Consider the following 19,414-nt stretch of genomic DNA (forward strand, 5'->3'; position numbering starts at 1 on the left):
CCCACCCACGGGGGGGGGTGACAGTTCCCGCTTTCCACCCCTTCCCCTCAGCGACCCCTCGCAACGGACGGGCGGCGCCGCGCGCCGCCACGTGACCCTCCCCCGCGAGCGCGGGGCTCCGGCCCCCCGCGGGGAAAGGGAGGGGCGGGGAGGGGGCGAAGCCCCCTCCCCGCCCCTCCCTTTCCCCGCGGGGGGCCGGAGCCCCGCGGTCACGTGGCCGCGGAGTGATGTCACGCCCCCCCCCCTCCCCTTCCCGCCCTATCCGCGCGGAGCGGCCGAGTGTCCCGGGGCGCGCGGCGCCGCCGCTCCGCCCTTCAGCAGCGGCGCAGCACGGCGCGGTTGGGTCCGCGGCTGCCGGCGGCGGGAGACCCACGATCGTGGCGGGACGCCGTTCCTTCATGAGGTGAGGGCGGCTCGGCGTGAGGTTGCGTGCGCGCAGGCACGGCGGCGGGCGGGCGGGCGGGCGGGCGTCGTCAATAGGGGCTTTGTGTGCGGCGCCCACCTGCCCCCCGCCGCCCAGCGCCGGAGGGCTGCTGCCCGCCGTTGCCGCCGGGCGCTTCCCCGGCGGAGCCGGAGGGGAGAAACCTTCTGCCGGGCGCAACAGGAGGGAACTTCTCCCTTGTCTTGCCCCGGTGCTGCCGGAGAGCCCCGTTTTCCCGGTGTGGAGAGCAGCGGGGAGGGGGGCGGGGGGGTGCGCAGCCCGTCAGTCGGTGCCGCTTGGCTGTTTATTTTTATTGACTTTGTTTATAGTTTTATGGTTTTTTGGTGTTTTCTCTCCCCTCGGTGCGTGGCGGGGGCTGACAGCTGCCTGCGGGCGTCCGCGGTAGCACCTCGGTGCGGTCAGGCCGGCGCCGGTTCACCGTCCCCCGCCTCCCTACCCGCCCGTCGGTGGGTCTCCGCGGGTCCCTCAGCCCCGACCGGAGCCGCGGGGGCCGCCCTCGCCGCCTCGGGGAGGGGGGTCGCCCGGCCCCTGACAGCGGGGGTCCGGCTGAGCCCCGGGGGCAGCCGTGCCGCCTCCTCACCCCTTGTCCCGGGGGTCCCTGACAGGAGTTTCGATCCGCTCGGAGTTTCAATCCGCTCCCCCCGGGGGGGAACACACACCCTCAAGTTGCCTCGCTCCCATGAAGAAAGGTGGCCCCGGGGTCGGCGTTGTCCGGCTGCTCGTGTGGCGCTGTTTCTCTCCGGGGTTTCGGTGGGAGCTCGGGGAAGGGAGGGCTGGCTACCGGGCTCCCCGGGGGGGCGGTGGTTGGGCCGGGCTCCGCCGGGTCCCCCCCGCACAGCTGCCGGCCGCGGCTCCTTCTGCCCCGCGGGCAGGCGCGGGGGGTACGCCGTCCTCTGGCGGCGGGGGCTTGAAAGATGAAGATTTTCTGTAGCTGCGGAAAAAAAAAAATAAAAATTGAATCGCCTGCTTTAGGAATCGCGTCAAGCTTAACCGGGAACCTGTGCTTCTAAGTTCCAACAGAGCACGCGAAGGATTTTTGCTTTCTCTTGCACAGCGTTTCTGCAGTCTGCTGTTGCCACTTGTGACATGGTTAAGTTTCTCCCTGTGAAAAGGCTAGTTAAATTCTGCTTTATCACCACTGCAGGATCTTAAATTCTCCCGTTTGTTTCTATAGTGAGCGTGAGCACGCTTATTACAGAACTGATATAAACCGCTTGCAGTCTAGTGGAGTGAGTGCTACTTTGGCAGAAGCTGTAGTCTCTTCTTTTTTTTTTTTCTTTTTTTCTTTTTCCCCTTTATCCCAGTGGGTTGCAGATTAGTGTGTGTTATTTTAAAAAAAAAATCAAATGCCAAAAACTACACATACATAAGTTTAGAAAGGCTTTCTGATGTCCTAGATTAACTAGGAGTAAATGAATTTAGTAAATATCTGTCAATGACCTGCTTGGCTCTTGTCTTGGGACACTCAAGGAAAGCTGTCAATGAGATTTTATTTACTAATAGGAGAATTGCATAACAGCCATATGAACCAGAGTGAAAGAGCATTTGAGTAGAACGAGGCTTGATATGAGCTCAGGGTTCTCTTGATTTGAAGCCAAGCTCAGTGCCAATAAGTCACACTATGCAGTAGCAGAACGTCCATCCTTCCATTCTCTAAAAATATTGGCCCTCTGCTATTCTCATCCTTGTTCCAAGAGTGCATCTGTAAGTAAAGCAATAAAATGCTACCTCCTCCCCTCTCCTTCCCTGAACCAAGAGATGGGTAATATCAAGTGGAGAAGAGACTAGGCAGGAGGCTGCTGGTTGCGTGAAGCGATGTAAGCATTTCACCAGAGGGGTTCACTCACTTGCCTCATCTCTTTCTTTTTGTATGATCCTCACTGTGTTACTTTTCTTCTCCCCCTCTCTGATAAGGATTTTGTGCCTCTTTTGAGGGAGAAGCAGTGCCTGGAGAAACATGAAAGCTGACTTCTTGTGTGAGATGTTGGCAACTTCTAAATCCTACTGCAACAATACTCTAATCACATTCCTTTTGCGAGCTGATTGTGGGCTAGTTCTTTTTGCATGGGGATAATGCTTGAAATAACTACAGAGAAAAAACCAAGCAAAACTAGAAGAAATAATTTCAAAGCTTTAGTGCCTTGCTTAGTGGCAGAGATAGTAGGCTACTGAAAATCCCAAGGTGGGAGCATAGCAATCCGTAACATCTTCTGGGGTTACAGATTGGAGTAACTGGCTCTCCTGCTATGTGTGTACTTTCTGCATGTCTGAGAAACCTATTCTCTAGCCCGCATTCCTTGGAGTTGCTGTCTAGGTGCCTGTGAATGCACATAAGTGATAGCTCTGCGTTTGAAGTGGCTTGGGGCTTCTTTTCAGAGTTGTCAGTCCTTGCTGCTCCTAATGTTTTGAGGGTCATCTAATAATGCACTTTTAGGGTATAGAGGAAGTAGTGCAAATAGCTGTAATTCGAGTAAGACATTAGAGCAGAGCTTATCGCTGTCAAACCGCTAGAGACAAATGCGGATCTGGTGAAGTGTGGAAGCAACTGAAGATCTCCACTGGCACTTAGGACTAGCTACCAGTTCAGGTACTTGCCGAGGACTGCTGGAGTGGAAGCACACAGCAGTGAAAGAAGGCATCCTTCCCTTGTGTTGAGATCCAGAACAGGATGGCCAGTAATGCCTGGAGGTGATGGTGGTAGTTGGTGTGCTGAACTTGAGACCACCTCTGGAAGAGAGAGCCTCTGGCCTAATGGTTAGTGCATTTGCCTGGAAAGTGTTAGATCTTGACTCAGGTCTTTCCTCTGCAGGCAGACCATGCATTTTGGATAAATGCTGCAATAACGTGTGTGTATTTTCTAAAGTACCATAGTCTCCTTTTGCTTTTGTGCCTGGAAGCCATTGCTGGTATTCAAAATACTGTGAAACAAGATGTGTGGTTTGTTTCACCTGAATCTATAGCAGGGATGGGTAAAGTGGAGAACCAAGTTTGTTTAGTCATTACCATAGAAAAAGAATTTGTATGATGGCCTGTCTATGACTCTAACTTTAGTAGCTGAGGATGTTCCATTTCTTTCCTCATAACTGCTGAGAGGCAGGGAGCTACTGTTGGTTATTGCAGATGTCTGGATTCCCAAGGGCACTGGGACACCCTGAAATGTGTCTGGGGAGTTTGACAGTCAGCTGCTTTCTGAGGACCTTGTTTACAAGGACTTGCCTAAGACACCAGCATGATAACTCTAAGGGAGATCCAGAGATTCATAGGTCTCTGCAGGCTGGGAGAAGTATCTTAAAACACTAGATCTTCTTCAGTATTTGTACAGCACCTAGTGCCGCTGCTTTTGAATGTAACTTTCAATGACCTGAATAAAATCAAATAAGAATCACTTGATTATCACCAAGATATATGTGTTGATCTTGCTGATGTTCTGCTAGTTTATAGCATTGATAGTCTTCTGGGATAGAAAATATTTGACTTCCTAGTACTTTTTTTTGAGGGGTGGAAACGCCCCAACTCTCTTTCCATTTTTGGGTAATGTTTAAAAAGGTACTGCATTTTCATCACCTAAAATATTTTCTCTACACACGAACTTGGAAGCTGAATCAGGGAGTTGTATTATCAGCACAGGCTCTGAAGGTATTTCTAGACTGCAGAGGTTTTCAGTAGGATACCCTTCCAAGACCTTTCAAAAGTATAAGGGCAGAGTTTATGGTGGGGCTTTGCAAATGTCTTAGATAAATTAAATTGATGTTCCCGTCTTCCTGACTCCTGCCCTAACAGATGACTGTTCTGCCTTAGGCTATTTCAGAATATTAATCCATAAAGGCATAGATATGTCTCTTCATAGATTTAATGTTGCATCTGTACAGATTGTCATGTTTGCTGATTCTGAAGAGCATCTAGTTGAATGGTTGATACAGAATATTAGGAGGGAAGTAAGTGTAAACAAGTACTAGCTGTTGTTACCCATGTGGGTTTCTCATTTAAGAACTGGCATTTCACAAGTGGGACTCTGCGTCATTTTTCTCTATTTCTAGTTGTAGCTGGATGCTTCAATTCCAATCTAGCCCTGTCGGACTAAGCATTGAACATGGAAAAGTCTTCAGGACTGCAACGTATCTTATGTATGATCAAACCAGAGAATATGGTCTCAAAATTGAGGGGCACGCAAAGGGGGGGCCGCCTTTTTGTTTTAGAGACGGGGAAATTGAAAGCAGAGAAAGACAGCAGTATGTCCCATTTCATGCAGCAAGTCTTGTCTCTTTTACTGTGCTCTTCAGTGAGCTGGATGTGTGTTGACAGACACTTCCAGACAAAAGAACTGGAGTAAGAACAAGAGTAAGGTTGCATGTAATGAGTGAATGACAAATTTGTGTGGACTTCACTTGAGCTAGAATTTTGCCTGGAGTGCTGTCTAATATGCCAAGTAAACAAATCAGGGCAATGTCGCATCTTGATTTTTCTCTAATCTTCTCCTGTAATTCACTGTGTCTAAGGCCTTGTTGATACAAGCTTTCTCCTAGCTGTCTAGAACTGATTTTGAGAACACTGTTTAACAAACTGCACATATCTGCGCATCGACAGTCTTCCCTATGTTTGTATTGGTTGTATAACATCCACCACAGAGGCTGGTACTGCTTCAGCTGAATCCATTAAATCCCTAGAAGTTTAACATTTGCAAATTCTGAATATCAAAGGAAGAGTAGAGAGTTGATGCAAAGTGTTCTGGAGGAGGGAGCAATAGCTGTAGATTTGTTGGTGATGCAATATCTGTGGAGCTCTAACTTTCAGGCTCAAATGCTTAAATTTGTACAGTTCAGCACATACTTGCTAGTGGTTTGTGAACACATAGAGGGATCGTACTAAGTTACCCAAGGCCCTTGCTATCTCTGATGTCCAGTTCTATTTAGAGTGGGATTAACAGTGTATAAATCCCTCCCACTCTTGTGTAGTGCTGGGGATTCTCAGTGCATTTTTCAGTGGGTTTTCATTAGTAAGTAATAGTAGATTAAACACGGCAAGAATTATTTGTCTTTATCGGTGACAAAGTTTAAAAAAATTCTGTTCCATTTGACTTTTCCTACGATAGGAGGATGGGTTACTCAAGATGGAAGAACTAAGCTGTGCTGATAAAGAGTGGGGAAATGTTCCCATTGCTTTTGGTGACATCATATGTGCTTCTAGGCTTTGGCCTAAGAAATAGGATAATATGCTCAGCTGGATGGAAGTGAGAAGGTAGTCAGAGATGAAACATTGAGTGGATTTTTTTAGCACGGTGTGGGCTTACTGCATTTATGTATGAACAACCAAAGAGGCTGGGCAATGGCTAATGCCTCCAGGTGGTCCTGTGGCTTTGGCAATGCTAAGGAGAAGCTCGGGTTTGGCATGTTCTTGATATGGGATAGTAGGTCAGGGGAGCTCAGGCATGTGAAGTATTTGAGAAGTTGGGTACTGAAGGTGGGCAGCAGAAGAGATGCTAGTAGTGTGGATGCCTCTGGGTGCTCTGCAGTGCTGGCTGCTGCAAAGGCTTGTGCTTCTGGGTCAGAGCAGGGCTTGTGGTTTAGAAAGTGATCTTCCAGAGAATAAATGGTGGTGGTGTGCTTTGGGAGAAGACACTTCTGGGGCCCCTTGTATTCCCCTGTGAGCACAGGTGTATTCACACAAAGGACATGTGAGTGTACGGTGGCAATGGTATTCTTCAAGACCCTTTTTTCTTTCTTTCTTGTTTTTGTTTTTCCTTTTCTTTGTCAGATCTTGCATGGGGTCTCTAGTTATTTTCTGTAACCTCACAAGGTTAAAAAATTTTTTGAAGTATTTTTGGGAGGGGAAGGAGAAGTTAGTTGATGACATGAATCATGCTTTGCTAGAGAAGAGCACTGTCTCAGATGGAGGCTTCTCAGGGTGTTCTGAAAGAGGTGCAAGATTTTTGACACCTAAATTAATTGAATTCAGGACTTAGCAGTAAAGGGTAACTGTCATTGGCATGAACAGTATCCATAGTGTGTGGTTTTACTGTAGACTTGTAGTTTTACTTAGTAAAACTGAGGCTGTTTTACTGTTGCATCACTGGATCTTTGGCCATTCAAGGAGTTAATTGTAACATTGTTTGAAAGGCCTTGCTCTGATTTTAATACAATTTAATGAAACAAAACTAGTATGTCAGTGTTGTTTTTTACTGTGGTTTGCACAAATCTCACTGTAAATCAGTGGGGAAGATTATCCTAATCCGTTTCCTACATTTAAACCTAAAGATTGTATTGTGTATTAAAATAGAGTTTCAATGAAATTATTGAGGCCAAAGATTACCACCACTTTAATGTCTCTTGTTTTAACTAGATAGGTTTACCACCAACCAAAAGATGTTTTCTGTGGCTTGTATTCCAGAAAGCCATTTCTTAACATTAAGCTGAAGGGAAGATGAGATAGAGGACTAGATATTTAGTTTTGGAGCTAATGGTTAAAAGCATGTGATCAGCATTAGCTGTTGAGAATCCCTGGAGTTAAGCGCTTCTCTACTGCTAACTTGCTGCAGCTACAAAATGACAGCGCTCAGTATTTATTATCACATTTGTTCTGAAAGCGGAGAAATGCCACTATTAGTAGAGGTTGCTTCTTGTTAATACCTGTGATTCATTGCAGAAATATTGTTTGGAAGTGTCTTGATGCTCCCTAGTGAATTTCTAGTAGTCGTTTCCTATCTTGTAAAACAGGAGTGTATTAATGGCACTTCCTTTATCCCCCCTCTGGCAAATGAACAGTTGTCATAAAGCTCTGCTAAATGAGGATGCTGACCTCTTTTTGCATCAGTTCCAATAATTGCACCCTTTGAGAGGTGACTTCCTCCTTTAAACAGTGCCAAGAAAAGAGAGCCCTCACTGTTTCATGGGTTTTTATCTCTACAGCTGAAGGATTATGGCCATTATAATGCACAAGCTCTAATCTTAATGTTTGTGTTTAACTACCTCTTATGGAGAAAATACAGATGTGACATATGCTAAACTTGGGAATGCTGTTTTTGTGTGCTTGTGCGTGCTTTTTAACTATGCTGAGGACTTGAGTTTCATATTCAATGTATATAAAAGCACTTACGCAAGAGGTGAAGTATCCTGTGGGAAAAATAAGTTGGCTTCCAACAGAAACACAGCTCACTTCCCTTCCTTCCTCAAAAGGGGGAAAAGTAGCATATTAGGAGTGCTAGCGAAGCTTGTTAATTAGAATCTGTTACAGGGTTCCTCAGAGAAGAGAGTCCAGCTTTGCAGCTGTTCTGTGCCTATACCTACAAGGAGTTATCTCCCCCATAGCCTTGTAGTTGAGTACTTTATCTTCCATGGGAGCTATAACATCTTTTGTTCATGGAACCCAAAAATGCTCAGGGAGTGGGAAGCAGAAAGACAGCCTATAGCAGGCAATTTTTTGGCAATCTGTATGTGAGGAAAGATTTCTTGTTTTCAATTCCCCATGCACAGGATTTCTTTATATTTTTATTCACTAGTCTAATTAAACTGTTTACCTTTTTTTTTTTTTTTTTTTTTTTAGTCAAACATGTTTAAGTTTTAAAATAAAAAGTCTTTGTAAGTTTTGGATTTTGTGGGATATCGTATGATGTTTCTCAGATTTTAAAGTTCCTTTAAGTTCTGGTTTGGTTTTGTTTTTTCCCAAAAGTTTTAAAAACAGTTTGGGGTTTTGTCCTCTGTTTCCTTTCTCTCTTTCAAATGTCTTTTCCTTTCTCTCTTTCAAATGTCTTTTCCTTTCTCTCTTTCAAATGTCTTTTCCTTTCTCTCTTTCAAATGTCTTTTCCTTTCTCTCTTTCAAATGTCTTTTCCTTTCTTTTTTTTTTTTTTTCTTTTTTTGCTGGTGTGGTATGTGAAGAAGGCCAGATAAGTGTAATGGTGTTTGTCTTGTCTGTACCCTGGCATTTCTGGTCTTTGCAATGCTTATCATCCTTGGTATTGCTAGAGAATGATTTAGGAGATTATTTGGCTCTCGCTGAGGTTCAGGCTCCTTTCCAGTGCAGGTTATGACAGTTGTGCAATTTAAACACTTTCTCCAAAGTTTGAGTAGGTGTAGCAGAAATGAAGTGGTATGCTTCTCTCAGAGCAACCTAAAATAATTCGTTCTTTTTGATTGTTCGAAACTTGCTTTTTTTTTCCCCCCCCTTTATTTTTTGTTGCTGTATTACAAACACTCCATTCAGCTCAGGAAAAAGCTAAGAAATTGTCACTTAAGTCAGGGAGTGAAAAACTTCTGCAATTTTTCTTTTCCTTTTCCTTTTGCATGCTAAAGAACTAGAAATGCCAGAAGCCCATTCTCCTTTAGATGAAAAGCAAGAACTTCAAGTGAAACCCCTCAATCATATACCTGAAAGCAGTCAGGAATCTTGTATGACTTTAAAATGACTATTTAATTAGACTTAGAGTCATTTAATTAGATTTAATGATATTCTAACAGCCTACAGAATTACCCCATCCAGATTACTTACTGGAGGTGTGTGTTCTGTGGGAAATGTATTTGTGTGTATGTAGCATATGGTATTTCTTGTTTGTTTGGGGTTTTTTGAAGAAATGTGTTTGTCTTAAATGGCTGTCAGATAAATACGAGGTTGAACTAATTGGTATGTTTACTTACCACTCAGAAATAACGATTAGTGCTAGTTAGCGTTGTATTTTGTGGAAGCATTCATATATATTCTACCAAGAGTATACTGTGTAGTTGCATTTTAAAACTCATAGTAGAGAGATTGTGTAGAACATAGCAACTTGCTTCATAATAATGAAACTTTCTTTTATGAAACAATTGAATCTCACTTTGCTTATCAAACTGTAATCTACTGTTTCTGAAGAGTGATGTGAAACATTAGTGACCCTGCATGACCTATTTGAATTTATGCTCCAGTCCTCATTTCAGTTATTTATTTATCTGGCTAGACTTGTAATATTTTTTCTGCTTTTTTTTTCTAGGGTGGAGGGAGGAAGTTTATACAGCTGAACATCCTTTACTTTAAACTGTTCCTTCAGAAGGAATTTGTATAGCAGCTAAAACTTGTAGATGAGGGTGACTGGCTATTCCAGTGACCATACTGTAAAACTAGAAATTTGGAACATTTTTGCATAGATGGCTTTGCCCAGTCCAGATGTATGTTGCTTTTTCATTAAGTTTTCCTGTTGTGCTCTAGGAAAAAGCACATTGTCATGCTACTTTAACATGCTGTTTGCCATTACATTTGTCTTGGATTGGTAATATGTTGTATATTGAAGCTTTCTGTAGGAAATTTTGCTTTAGGCACTGGCTCCCTGTTCCCTGGTGAGAGCTTGCATCTTGTCTGTAATGCTAGTTGTATATGTTTGTGCAACTGCTGCTTTTCTTCACCTGAAAGGGAGGAGGGGGAAACATGACTGTTTGTGATAGTGCACTGCCAAATTAAAAGCAGCTATGGCTCCAAGAATACACATACAGTTTCTTATGGGGAAAAGCATAAAACAATTCTTTCAGTGATAACCTCTGTTCTTGCTCAGATGGTTCTATCTGCTATGTTGTGTTGAGCTGTCCTAGTATGTGTCATGCATGGTTTAAGTATAATTTTGAATTTGGTTAGTGGTTAGATTTGCACTTACAATAGTGGTGGTACTTCTGCTACCCATTGCAGACCCACGGTTGTAGGATATTGAAGTTTTAATGAATAGCTTTGAATGTTTATTTCTGCTTTTCCCACTTTACAAATGACTGCCCTGATGATAATGTTAAAATAGGCAGTGGGCACAGAAAGCTGCTACATGTATGAACATGTTGGTTCTCTAATTATGCTGGGAGGTAGCTAGTATAACATGATACACACTTGAGGTTTTGGTAAAGATTTGCTCTATTCTTCTGTGGTCAGACTTAGGCTTGCTTTTAAGTTTGGAGAAGCAGAAAGTTTCCCTTAGCTAGCTGTTAATCTTTTTTAGAGCTTGAGGGCTAAATCCTCAAAGGGTGATATAGGTATGCAAATTCAATTCAGACTTGGCTGCCAGTGAACTGAATGGTATCAAGTTGGAATCTTATTCTTCTTTCTTTTCTGTTTAGATATTGAAGAGGGATAAAAAGCTCCTCAAAGGTTTGGAAGGTTGGATGTGATCAGCATGAAGAGCTTAAAAGCAAAGTTCAGGAAAAGTGACGTAAGTATTTCTGCTCAGTTTGACTACTGGTTTCCATGCTGGAAACAAGTTCTTCACTCCCACCTTGATAAGGTTGTAGGTTAATGAATTACAGAGAAGAAAACCTTTTTCCAAGCACAAAGGCAACAGCTGAATACAGTATGGAGTAGGCTGTTTCTATTCGAATTTTAATTCTCTGTTATGCAAACTAATAGTATTTCACTACCTTGCTCCCCATAACTGAATCATGCACATATGTGTGGGGTCTGCAGAGCTTCTGTTAGATTGTTCTGGTGCTCAGATTGAAACTTTGTTCCAGGTATAGGATTAAGCCTAGTAAAGACTTTTCTACCCAATCATATTTCTGTCTAACCATAATACCATTCTTATCAGTGTGGTGTGTTTGAGCGCTTAACAAAATGTCTCAGTTTGTGGCAGGGTTTCTTTGTCAGCAGGAACACAGGAACTAGCTGTGCAGTTAGAGCAGCTGTGGCTTATCAGTTCTAGCACTACAAGAGAGGTGGATATGAGGCTTGAGCAGTGAGGATGACAGACATAAATATGGAGGTCCTACAGGAGACTCTTCAGAACTGCATTTAGAGAGACATTAGGCTGCACATCATATATTGCCTCTTGCTGGTAGTAGTAGCAGCAGTGGAGATCATCTCCATGATCTGTGAAAAATCTGATGTTCCATCCTTCATCCTAAATTTGTGTGCTGCTTTGAAAGAAGTGATACATTGTTGTTTGTCATGGCCAGATTCACACAGGGTCCTAGAGCACCCATGTTTGGTGAAGATGCTTAAGTTTTAGGAAAATGAAGCTTCTTAAGTTTTGATGTTCAGGAGTAGAGTTGCACACTGCACTCAGGAGTATGGTGTGCCATGAGACCATCTTTAGAGTGGTGTCTTCAGCTGGCTTGTAATGCACTTCAGTAGCTGTGAAGAAGGTAGAGATGATGCTGTAGTGTAATCTGCAGATGTGCTGGTTACTGCTTCAAAAGTTTTTTGAGCTACAGGTTAGCATTTGGTGCAGCTGCTATATTGGCTTCTTACCAGCAGCACTGGTGGATGCTCTACCTCTCCAGTTTAGCAAGAGCTCTTTCTAAAAAGATTACCTCTAGAAATGAGGTAAATATGTCAACCAACCTTTGGGAGCAGAGGGAAACACTTTTAGCTTTGTAAGCAGTGTTTGGCTTTTGCTAGTCGCCAGACTGAATCAGCCAGTGGCACGGTGTCTTGTGCCACTTCATAACAAATAAAAATAATGTCACAAGTCTCTGGTGTCTCATCTAACTGAATATGCCATTCAATTTAGAACTGGTAGAATTCTGTGGTCAGTCATTGTTGCCCGTGTTGCAACAAGTAGCTGCAATTGCTATTTTGAGTTCACCTACACCAGTAAAACTTTTTATAGGCATTTGCTTCAGTAATGAGAACAGTCCTTTGGCTAATATATGAACACACTTGGTATTATGGAAGTTAGGTGTGCCTGTGTGTTAGGATGACTTCATTCACACTTTTATGCTAGTTGGCTGGGCTGCTGCTCTAGAGCAAAGGCTAAGTGACGTGCGTGATGCAACAAGATCTTGCTGTAGCTAGTCCACCCACTGTTATAAATTGTACTGGTTCACTTATTCCTTGCTTATCTACCCGTGATAACTTGCTCACGCCTCTCCCCAAATCCAAGTAGAGTCTGAAAGTAATTGCTGTTTTGATACTACTGCTGTCTGCTGGCTGGAGACAAAGTTGACCACAAGGGATTTTTCAGATACCTAAAATTTAGATATGCAGCTCTAAGAGCCCAGCAGTCTAAATCCATGACAGTCTGGTTTCCTCTGTTTTGAAGCCAAACCTTAAGGGCATAATTCAAAACAGCCAACAGGAACCGTTCTATATTTTGTGCAAGATAAGCAAAGAATATTATCCTTCTCTTTAGTTTCCAGAAGCTGCCCTTAACTATAATTTGTGAGGAGGAGGAGAAAGAGGAGGTGGTTTTAATTGGAATTAGTCTTATTTGTATCTCAATTTATAAGATGTGGTAACTGCTTTTGGATTGGGGATAAGGGTAAAGTCAGCAGGGGTGGAAGGACTCTTTTTCTCATCCTACCTCCCTTGTGTTTCTTTCTGGAGGAAGTCTTTAATGTCTTATTTTGTAGAACTGAAGGTGTCTTGGGGGAAGGAATGGGACCCTTCTCTTTAGCCTCACTGTTAGCATAAAAATATAGGAAGAGCGGGAGGAGTAGGAAATGAGTCTTCAAGGTGTGTGTGAGAAACAGGAATTACACAAAGACTTCTCCAGCAGTAAGGCTGATAACATAAAACCATATGCTGGAATGAAGACCATGTAGGAAACTTCCCTGAAGTATTAAAGCTCTGTAGGCTATTCTGGAGTGGCTGAATTGAAAGTGAGCAGAACTGCTGATATTCATGCGTATGTCTCAGCATCCCTCCTGCAGGGCTGTGCTTTGGTGCTGTAGCTATACTAGTCTTGCTGCTTGCAAAAGAGATGTCCCTGCTCCCTCTTCTTTCATCTCTGCCTTTCTGGTTTTGAGGGTATCTGACCCTGCGGTGAGCCAGTTCAGGGACATAAAGTGATGAAAGATGACTTTGTGGGGTGAGTTTTAGCTGGTTAACTCCCGGCTCCATCTCACTGCAGGGTCAGCCCTGAGAGGAATGGTGAAAGCAGGAGGAGCAGCAGAACATCTCTTTTCTGCAGCTGTTGCTTGGCTTAGCTGTAGTGTCAAATCATACCCTGAAATTATTGGGGTAAAAAGCACAGGGGTGGGCATGCCAGCAAAGGAGTTGCAGGAACACACATGTAAATAAGGCTGCTAATTCCGGTATTTACCAGAATTGATACAACCCACAGGTGAGCGATGGGAGCATGACTCTTAGATGGGAGAGTGACTCCTCACTTCATGCTTTTGCTGCTCAACTCCCCTGTACCTAACTTGACTCACTCTGTGTATGTGCAGGCAGCTCTATTAAGTGGAGAATCTTTTTTCCTTGACACACATAATCGCTGTAAAATCCTTCCTGGGGGTGACTGTTGCCATGTGAACATGTGGATTTGGAGTGGAGGAATGAGATTTATTGCTCTGTCACAAATTAGTGTTGTTAAAGTGTAATGCGTAGTTACAGGAGGATGCTTGTGGACTACAAAGTTGTGAACGGGATGCCTAGGTGGGAGCAAATACTGAGACTGGAAGCTAAGTGGTGGATGTGTACACTTCAAGAGTCTGTAGAGAAAACAACAGAAATTGCACTTATGTCTTGACAAAGCAACTAGTCTCTTCTGCCTGAGAAGAATTCTGCTGTTAGTTTCTCCATTCTTTCTTCACCTCTTGTTCCTCATTATCAAACTCAAAACATACTATTAGTAACACCTAAGTTGATAACGTAAAAGGATGACCATTTTAATTGTTGCAAGACTATTACATGTGACACTTGAAAAAGTTGGTGTGATAATACTGGGAACTATCACTTCAGAGTTTCAATTTGTTTATAAACTGACCGTAGTTTATTCACCCAATAGAGAATGAACTTCTCTACCCAGTAAGACAGAAGTTCTTCACTGTTTCTGCTTGGAAAAGCAGAGATTGAAATAATCCAATTAAAACAAAACCAGTGCTACTGATGTCTTATTAGGCCTCTTATTAATATTTGAGGTTGCAGTGTTTTCTGTAGTAACTAGTTGGTTTGTGGCCTGACTTCAAAAGCATCCAGAGTCTTAAACAGGCAGATGAAGGCCAAGTGGATTTTCAAACGTGCAAAGATATCAAGCCTGTCTAAACATGTTTTGTCTGATTCTTAAGTATGACAAGATGCTCATCAACATTTTTAGGCACCTACACACATTTAAATATCTAGCTCTTTGATACTAAGATGTAGGAACCTAAGTGATCTGTTTAAGTAGATTTGTTTTTAACTGTGTTCTTGATTGCTCTAAAAAAGGCATATTGTGTGAAGACTGTGACATATCGGATTGTTTTCAGTTTCTGACTTAGAGCTGTAGGTGAAAACTGAAAAGTTTAAGGGCTGTTCTCTGTGAGTATTGAAGATCATCAGCTGAAAAACATGTCTTGCAATTTGACAACGGACCAATTTTCTTCCAATTGCTAGCTTGTTGACTGGATAAGATGAAGATAAGAATTGGGATTTGTTTCCAAATATCTCCAGTACTGAATAATTAGAATAGTAGAGTGTCTTTTAAAATTGAAAATTGACTGTGCCGTTCAGGAGGAAAAGTAGCTATTATCAGAAGCAGAGCCAAGACAGGCTGGGATTTCCCAATGCTAATCACCAGCTCTAACTTCTGGTATTTCTGGAAATGTCTACTTGTTGTACTATCATGTGGGGGTTGAAAAGTTTGCAGTTCTTATGAAAATTTCTACTTTTTGGCCTGTGGTGTAGTCAGTGTTCCATAAATCTCAAAATGATGAGGCAGTTAGGTATGTTGTAATATAAAATCTCAGTCTTAATCTAGACACTATGCTAATTAAGGCTTGGCACTTCTTTTTAATGCCCAATGTTCTAAGTAGTAGGCTCCCATTCAACAGTTTTTAAAGGATAAAAAGCTACATGGGGGTCTGGAATGGAAAGATTGCTCAGATAAATTCCATTGAAATCACTGTGTTCCCATGTGCTCTGGACTGAATGTGTGGGCAAACAAACCTTGGGTGGGGCAACTTTAAAAATAATAAAGCAGGATCTCCTTTAAACAGCCCTTAAATTCTTTTATCCACTGAAAGCTACATTTAACCTAAAAAGGAGCATTGGTTTGTTGAAAACTGCACTATCCACTCTCTATATGTACTATTTTCAGGGTAATTGTGACCAAAAAAACCTCCACATACAGAGTTCACTCTCGCTGAAAAGTGAAATAGCAATGTTGTCTGACCACTTTACCCCATTATTTAGAAAATGAACTACTGAAACTTGCTTTTATTCAGGTGCCCTTCTTTTACTGGGTGTTGAATTAAATCAGCCTGGAACACATAATCAGTATTGTAGCTTTCCCTCAGTTTACTGTGTTCTTCAGTAATAATTTTTGATTCCACTATACAGTGTGTAGGGGAGGACTTGATCTCTGCAATGTGTAAATGTCCTCAACCACCTCTTCTTGGGAAAGGAGGATTTAGCCTTCCCTCCTTCTTGAAACAAGTGCTGTGGCTCCTGCTTCTCCCTCCCTCTGTCAGGAGTCAAGGGTTGTACCTTCCACCTCTTTTTCTGCTCTGGAGCTATTGGGCTTCAAGCCTCCAGTTCTGAACAGCATAAGGCTCTGCTCTAGTCAGCTTGTTCTCCCAGCCAAAGCTTAAATGCTTTGTGCAGAAAAGAAATATATTCTGAGTCTTATAGTATGTAGAGTAAGACCTGCTGCCTGTTGCAGTCAGTTCAGTGTGAACTTCTTGCCATCAAGTAGTGTATGTTCTTCATTCTTGATGATAAGAATGTTCTCAGAGTACTTCTAAAATTACCTTATTCAGGTGAACTGTAATTCTGGTGCACTTGAGCCCTCTGTGAGGGAACCAATACCAGCCCATAAGTTATGTAGCATCTCTTTTAATGGTGGAAGGAAAACGTAATGGAGGAGAAGGTAAAGACTGATAGATAAGGGTAGGGGAAAACAGAAGGGAAAAGAAAAGGTCTGAAAGGGAGGGGAAAGGAGGGACAGTTGAAGCTGGAGGGTCAGAGTTACTATTTTGGTAACAGTTCTGTGAGAAGGAATAACTGGGCCCTTGTGGGATGCCTGCTGATTGGTTGTCTCTGGATGGGAAAGTACGTAGCTTTGGCAGAGTGTTTGAGGCTAGGTAACTTGCAGATATTCTAGAAACAACCTGCAGCATCTCCAAATGGTTGGGACAGAAAGGAAAGGGAATAGGTTAAATGAGAACTGTGTTGTGGTGTTTGGAATTATAGTAGAGGAACCTGGGTTGGAGTTGGCTTACTTTGAATAAACGCATAGTTATTTCCTAAAACAGGATTATAGTCAGGAGTATAGCAAGGAACGTCTTGCTTGGGTTCCCAGCCAGTCTTTGTCAGTCTGTAATAAAATGTCACTGTCTGATACAAATTCATGATTCCTCTGTCTGGTGCTAGTCCCATGTTTGCTAAGTGTGTGGTGTTCGTTCACAGATTGGGTTGATCATGGACACTTGCAGTCCTAATCAGCCACTCTTATGATGTAGTTGCGTAGCAAGTGCAATGCTATTAAACCCTGTGTTTGAAGTCAGAAGCAGCTTTGGGGATGAATGAGTGTCAGGTCAAACCTGCAGGGCTGACCTCACTCAGCCACTTGCAGTTTCTCTGTCCTGTTGGTAGCACATGGTGCTCATCTGGGCTCTGCTTTCCACACCTGTGTTTGTTCCAGAACCACTGCCCTAAGGACATGACACGCAGCTCCTGCATGGCCTTCCTTTTGACTTCCACCTCCACCCATACTTGTGCTCCAAATTAGGTGAGGAATAATATCTGACATTATTATTGGCCCTAGAGTCATATTCTTACCAACACAGAATGACATGGGGCTAATGATTCTTTTGTAAATATAGGTTGGTGAAAGGGAAAGATGTCCTTTTCCCAGGTGCCGCCTGCCCAGGCCTGTCAGCTTTGTTATCCCAGACTTCTTGCTTGCTCACCCATCTACAGCTGGAGGAAGGGTTGGAGGCTGTGTGAAAGGAAACATTGATTAGTCACTGTTTGGCCACAAACACTGGTCTGCCCTGCAGGCCTGAGTGGTGCCTGGCAAGCAGAACACTTTGCATCTGTGTTCTGATCATGCCAAGATGGCTGGTTTGGTCATCCTTCTGTGACCCCTCATTAAAAGGAATGTATGTAAAACATTTGCAAAGATGAAGAGGAGTCCTGCCATTGCAAAATTGTTTTAAATGGAGTTAAACCCTGTAGTGTTATGGACAGCAATATTCAAAATTGTAGTAGATAAGTGTGGAAGAACCACAATGTGAAGCTAGCCAATTTGTTGACAGTCCATTACTAAATAAAATACCAAAATGAAGCAGAATGAAGTGGGGGTGAGTAGGAAGAAGAAAGGCAAATTGGCATATACAAACTGGAAAAAGTTAGTATTTTAAAACATATTGGTAACAAGAAAGGAATCTTTGCTGTGTAGAAACACATCTTTTGTGTCCCTTTAGACAGAGCACAAAAGTTCAAAGGTCTGAGTTTGGAAGAGTTGGAAAAAAGCAATTATAATTTTTTCATTTATTTGTTTATATCTAGTAAGATTTAAATGTAAAGTAAAGTAAATTAAAAATATGATAAATGAGCAGTCTGTGTGTTCTTACTGTAGCACACTATATCCTCTCTTCCTTTTTGGCACTACTTGTGCCTAATCTGATTAAAAAAAAAAATAATTCTGTCCAGCTGTCAAAGTTGTCAGTTAAACTCACTTAAAGGAGAGGATTTAATGAATGGTCCAGTCTTTGTGTTTCAAGACTGTTGTCTTGTCTTTTCTAAGAACAAAACACAATTTGCTGTGAATAGGTGCTGTAGTATTATCTAAAGAATATAACACCCATACATTTTATTTTATTGGAGATTTGAGCCTTTTCATCCTATGCTTATATTTTGGGAGCCTATGAATGGTGTGAGCAGACAACAAACATTAAGGTGTTAATCGAGCTGAAATAGATGTATTATTTGCCTTATTCCAGCAATATTTTCTAGTCCTATTCTTCAAAAAGCTGTTCTGATTGTGTGTAGTCCAGGCAAATGCCCAGCATTAGGGATATGTCAGGACCTTTTCTGCTCCATTGCCTGCCACACTTGCATCTTCTTGATGTTCATGCCATGCATGTTCTGAAGATCCGTGAAACTTAAGCGTAGAGGAGAATGAGGTTTCTGTGGCCATTTTTCCCAGGAAATACCATGTTGTGTTTAGGGAGAATTGTGACAGTTGAACTTTCAGCACTTCATTGAAGGTACCTTTTCTTGTTCAAAGGTCAGGTTACTGAAGCAGTGCATGGGGCAGGCAGATAGAAAGAATGAGGATGAAGAGGCCTTCCTGTATTACTGTGTAAGAAAGTTGCTCTGTTCTTTTCAACACAGCTGTGAGGAGGTGCTTTCTGTTGGCTGAAGACAGGTTTGTTGGGCAAGGTGAGGTTGATGGGTGATGTTTGGGCTTGACCACTTTGTGTTAGCTACAATGGTTAAGGGAATGTTTAAAAACTGCAGATCTGTGTACAGAAAAACACAGAACTGGGATGAATGGAAGGCTGAAAGCTAACAAAGTTCTTTTGCTAGTGAGAAAAAGCTATAATACCACAGTGTCTATCTTACTGTTAGGACAGTTTGTATGTATGCTATAGCTCAGTGGTACAAGTGCTTTACGAATAACTGCTCAAGTTTTGTTAACAGATGATCCTATTCTAATGAACTTTTGAAATTTTACAGACTTTTAAATGTATCACTTTATTGGGAATTGACATGAGGCTAAGAATTTATGGTCATTCATACTTGACTGTAATTTGGTTGTGTAAATAGTCAAAACCTGATTGGCAAGGCTCTGAGCAACCTGCTATAGTTGCTCCCTTTGCAACTCCCCCTCCTTTGAGCAGGGGAGATGGACTAGACTATCTTCCAAACTTGACCATTCTGTGATTCTGTATAAAGGTAAATATCTTGAAACATATCGTGGAGGAAGCTTGCAGTCATGTTGAAAGATACAAAGCGCTTTTAAAAAATTAGAGTCATCTTATTCTAGGCTCATAGCTGCCTGAAAAACGTTGAGGTTTAGCCACAGGAAAAGCTGTGGTGCCCTTGCGCATATATTAGTAGTATAGCTGCCTTGACTAGTTATTAGTGACTTGTAGTTACTCTGA

At 42.6% G+C, this 19,414-nt stretch overlaps 1 protein-coding gene across 3 annotated transcripts in view; it reads left to right on the forward strand.

The window, feature by feature from the left end:
- Nucleotides 1–265: 265 nt before the first annotated feature.
- Nucleotides 266–19,414, forward strand: part of RAI14 (retinoic acid induced 14) — an 89,791-nt gene continuing 70,642 nt past the window's right edge. For all 3 annotated transcript variants that reach the window (XM_075021730.1, XM_075021732.1, XM_075021733.1), the window contains exons 1-2: nucleotides 266–403; nucleotides 10,502–10,593. In XM_075021730.1, the coding sequence (XP_074877831.1) occupies nucleotides 10,558–10,593 (36 nt within the window). In that variant the 5' untranslated portion in view covers nucleotides 266–403; nucleotides 10,502–10,557. The remainder of the gene's footprint in view (nucleotides 404–10,501; nucleotides 10,594–19,414) is intronic.

Source organism: Buteo buteo, chromosome Z, assembly GCF_964188355.1.
Source record: "Buteo buteo chromosome Z, bButBut1.hap1.1, whole genome shotgun sequence".
NCBI classification, from domain to species: Eukaryota; Metazoa; Chordata; class Aves; order Accipitriformes; family Accipitridae; genus Buteo; species Buteo buteo.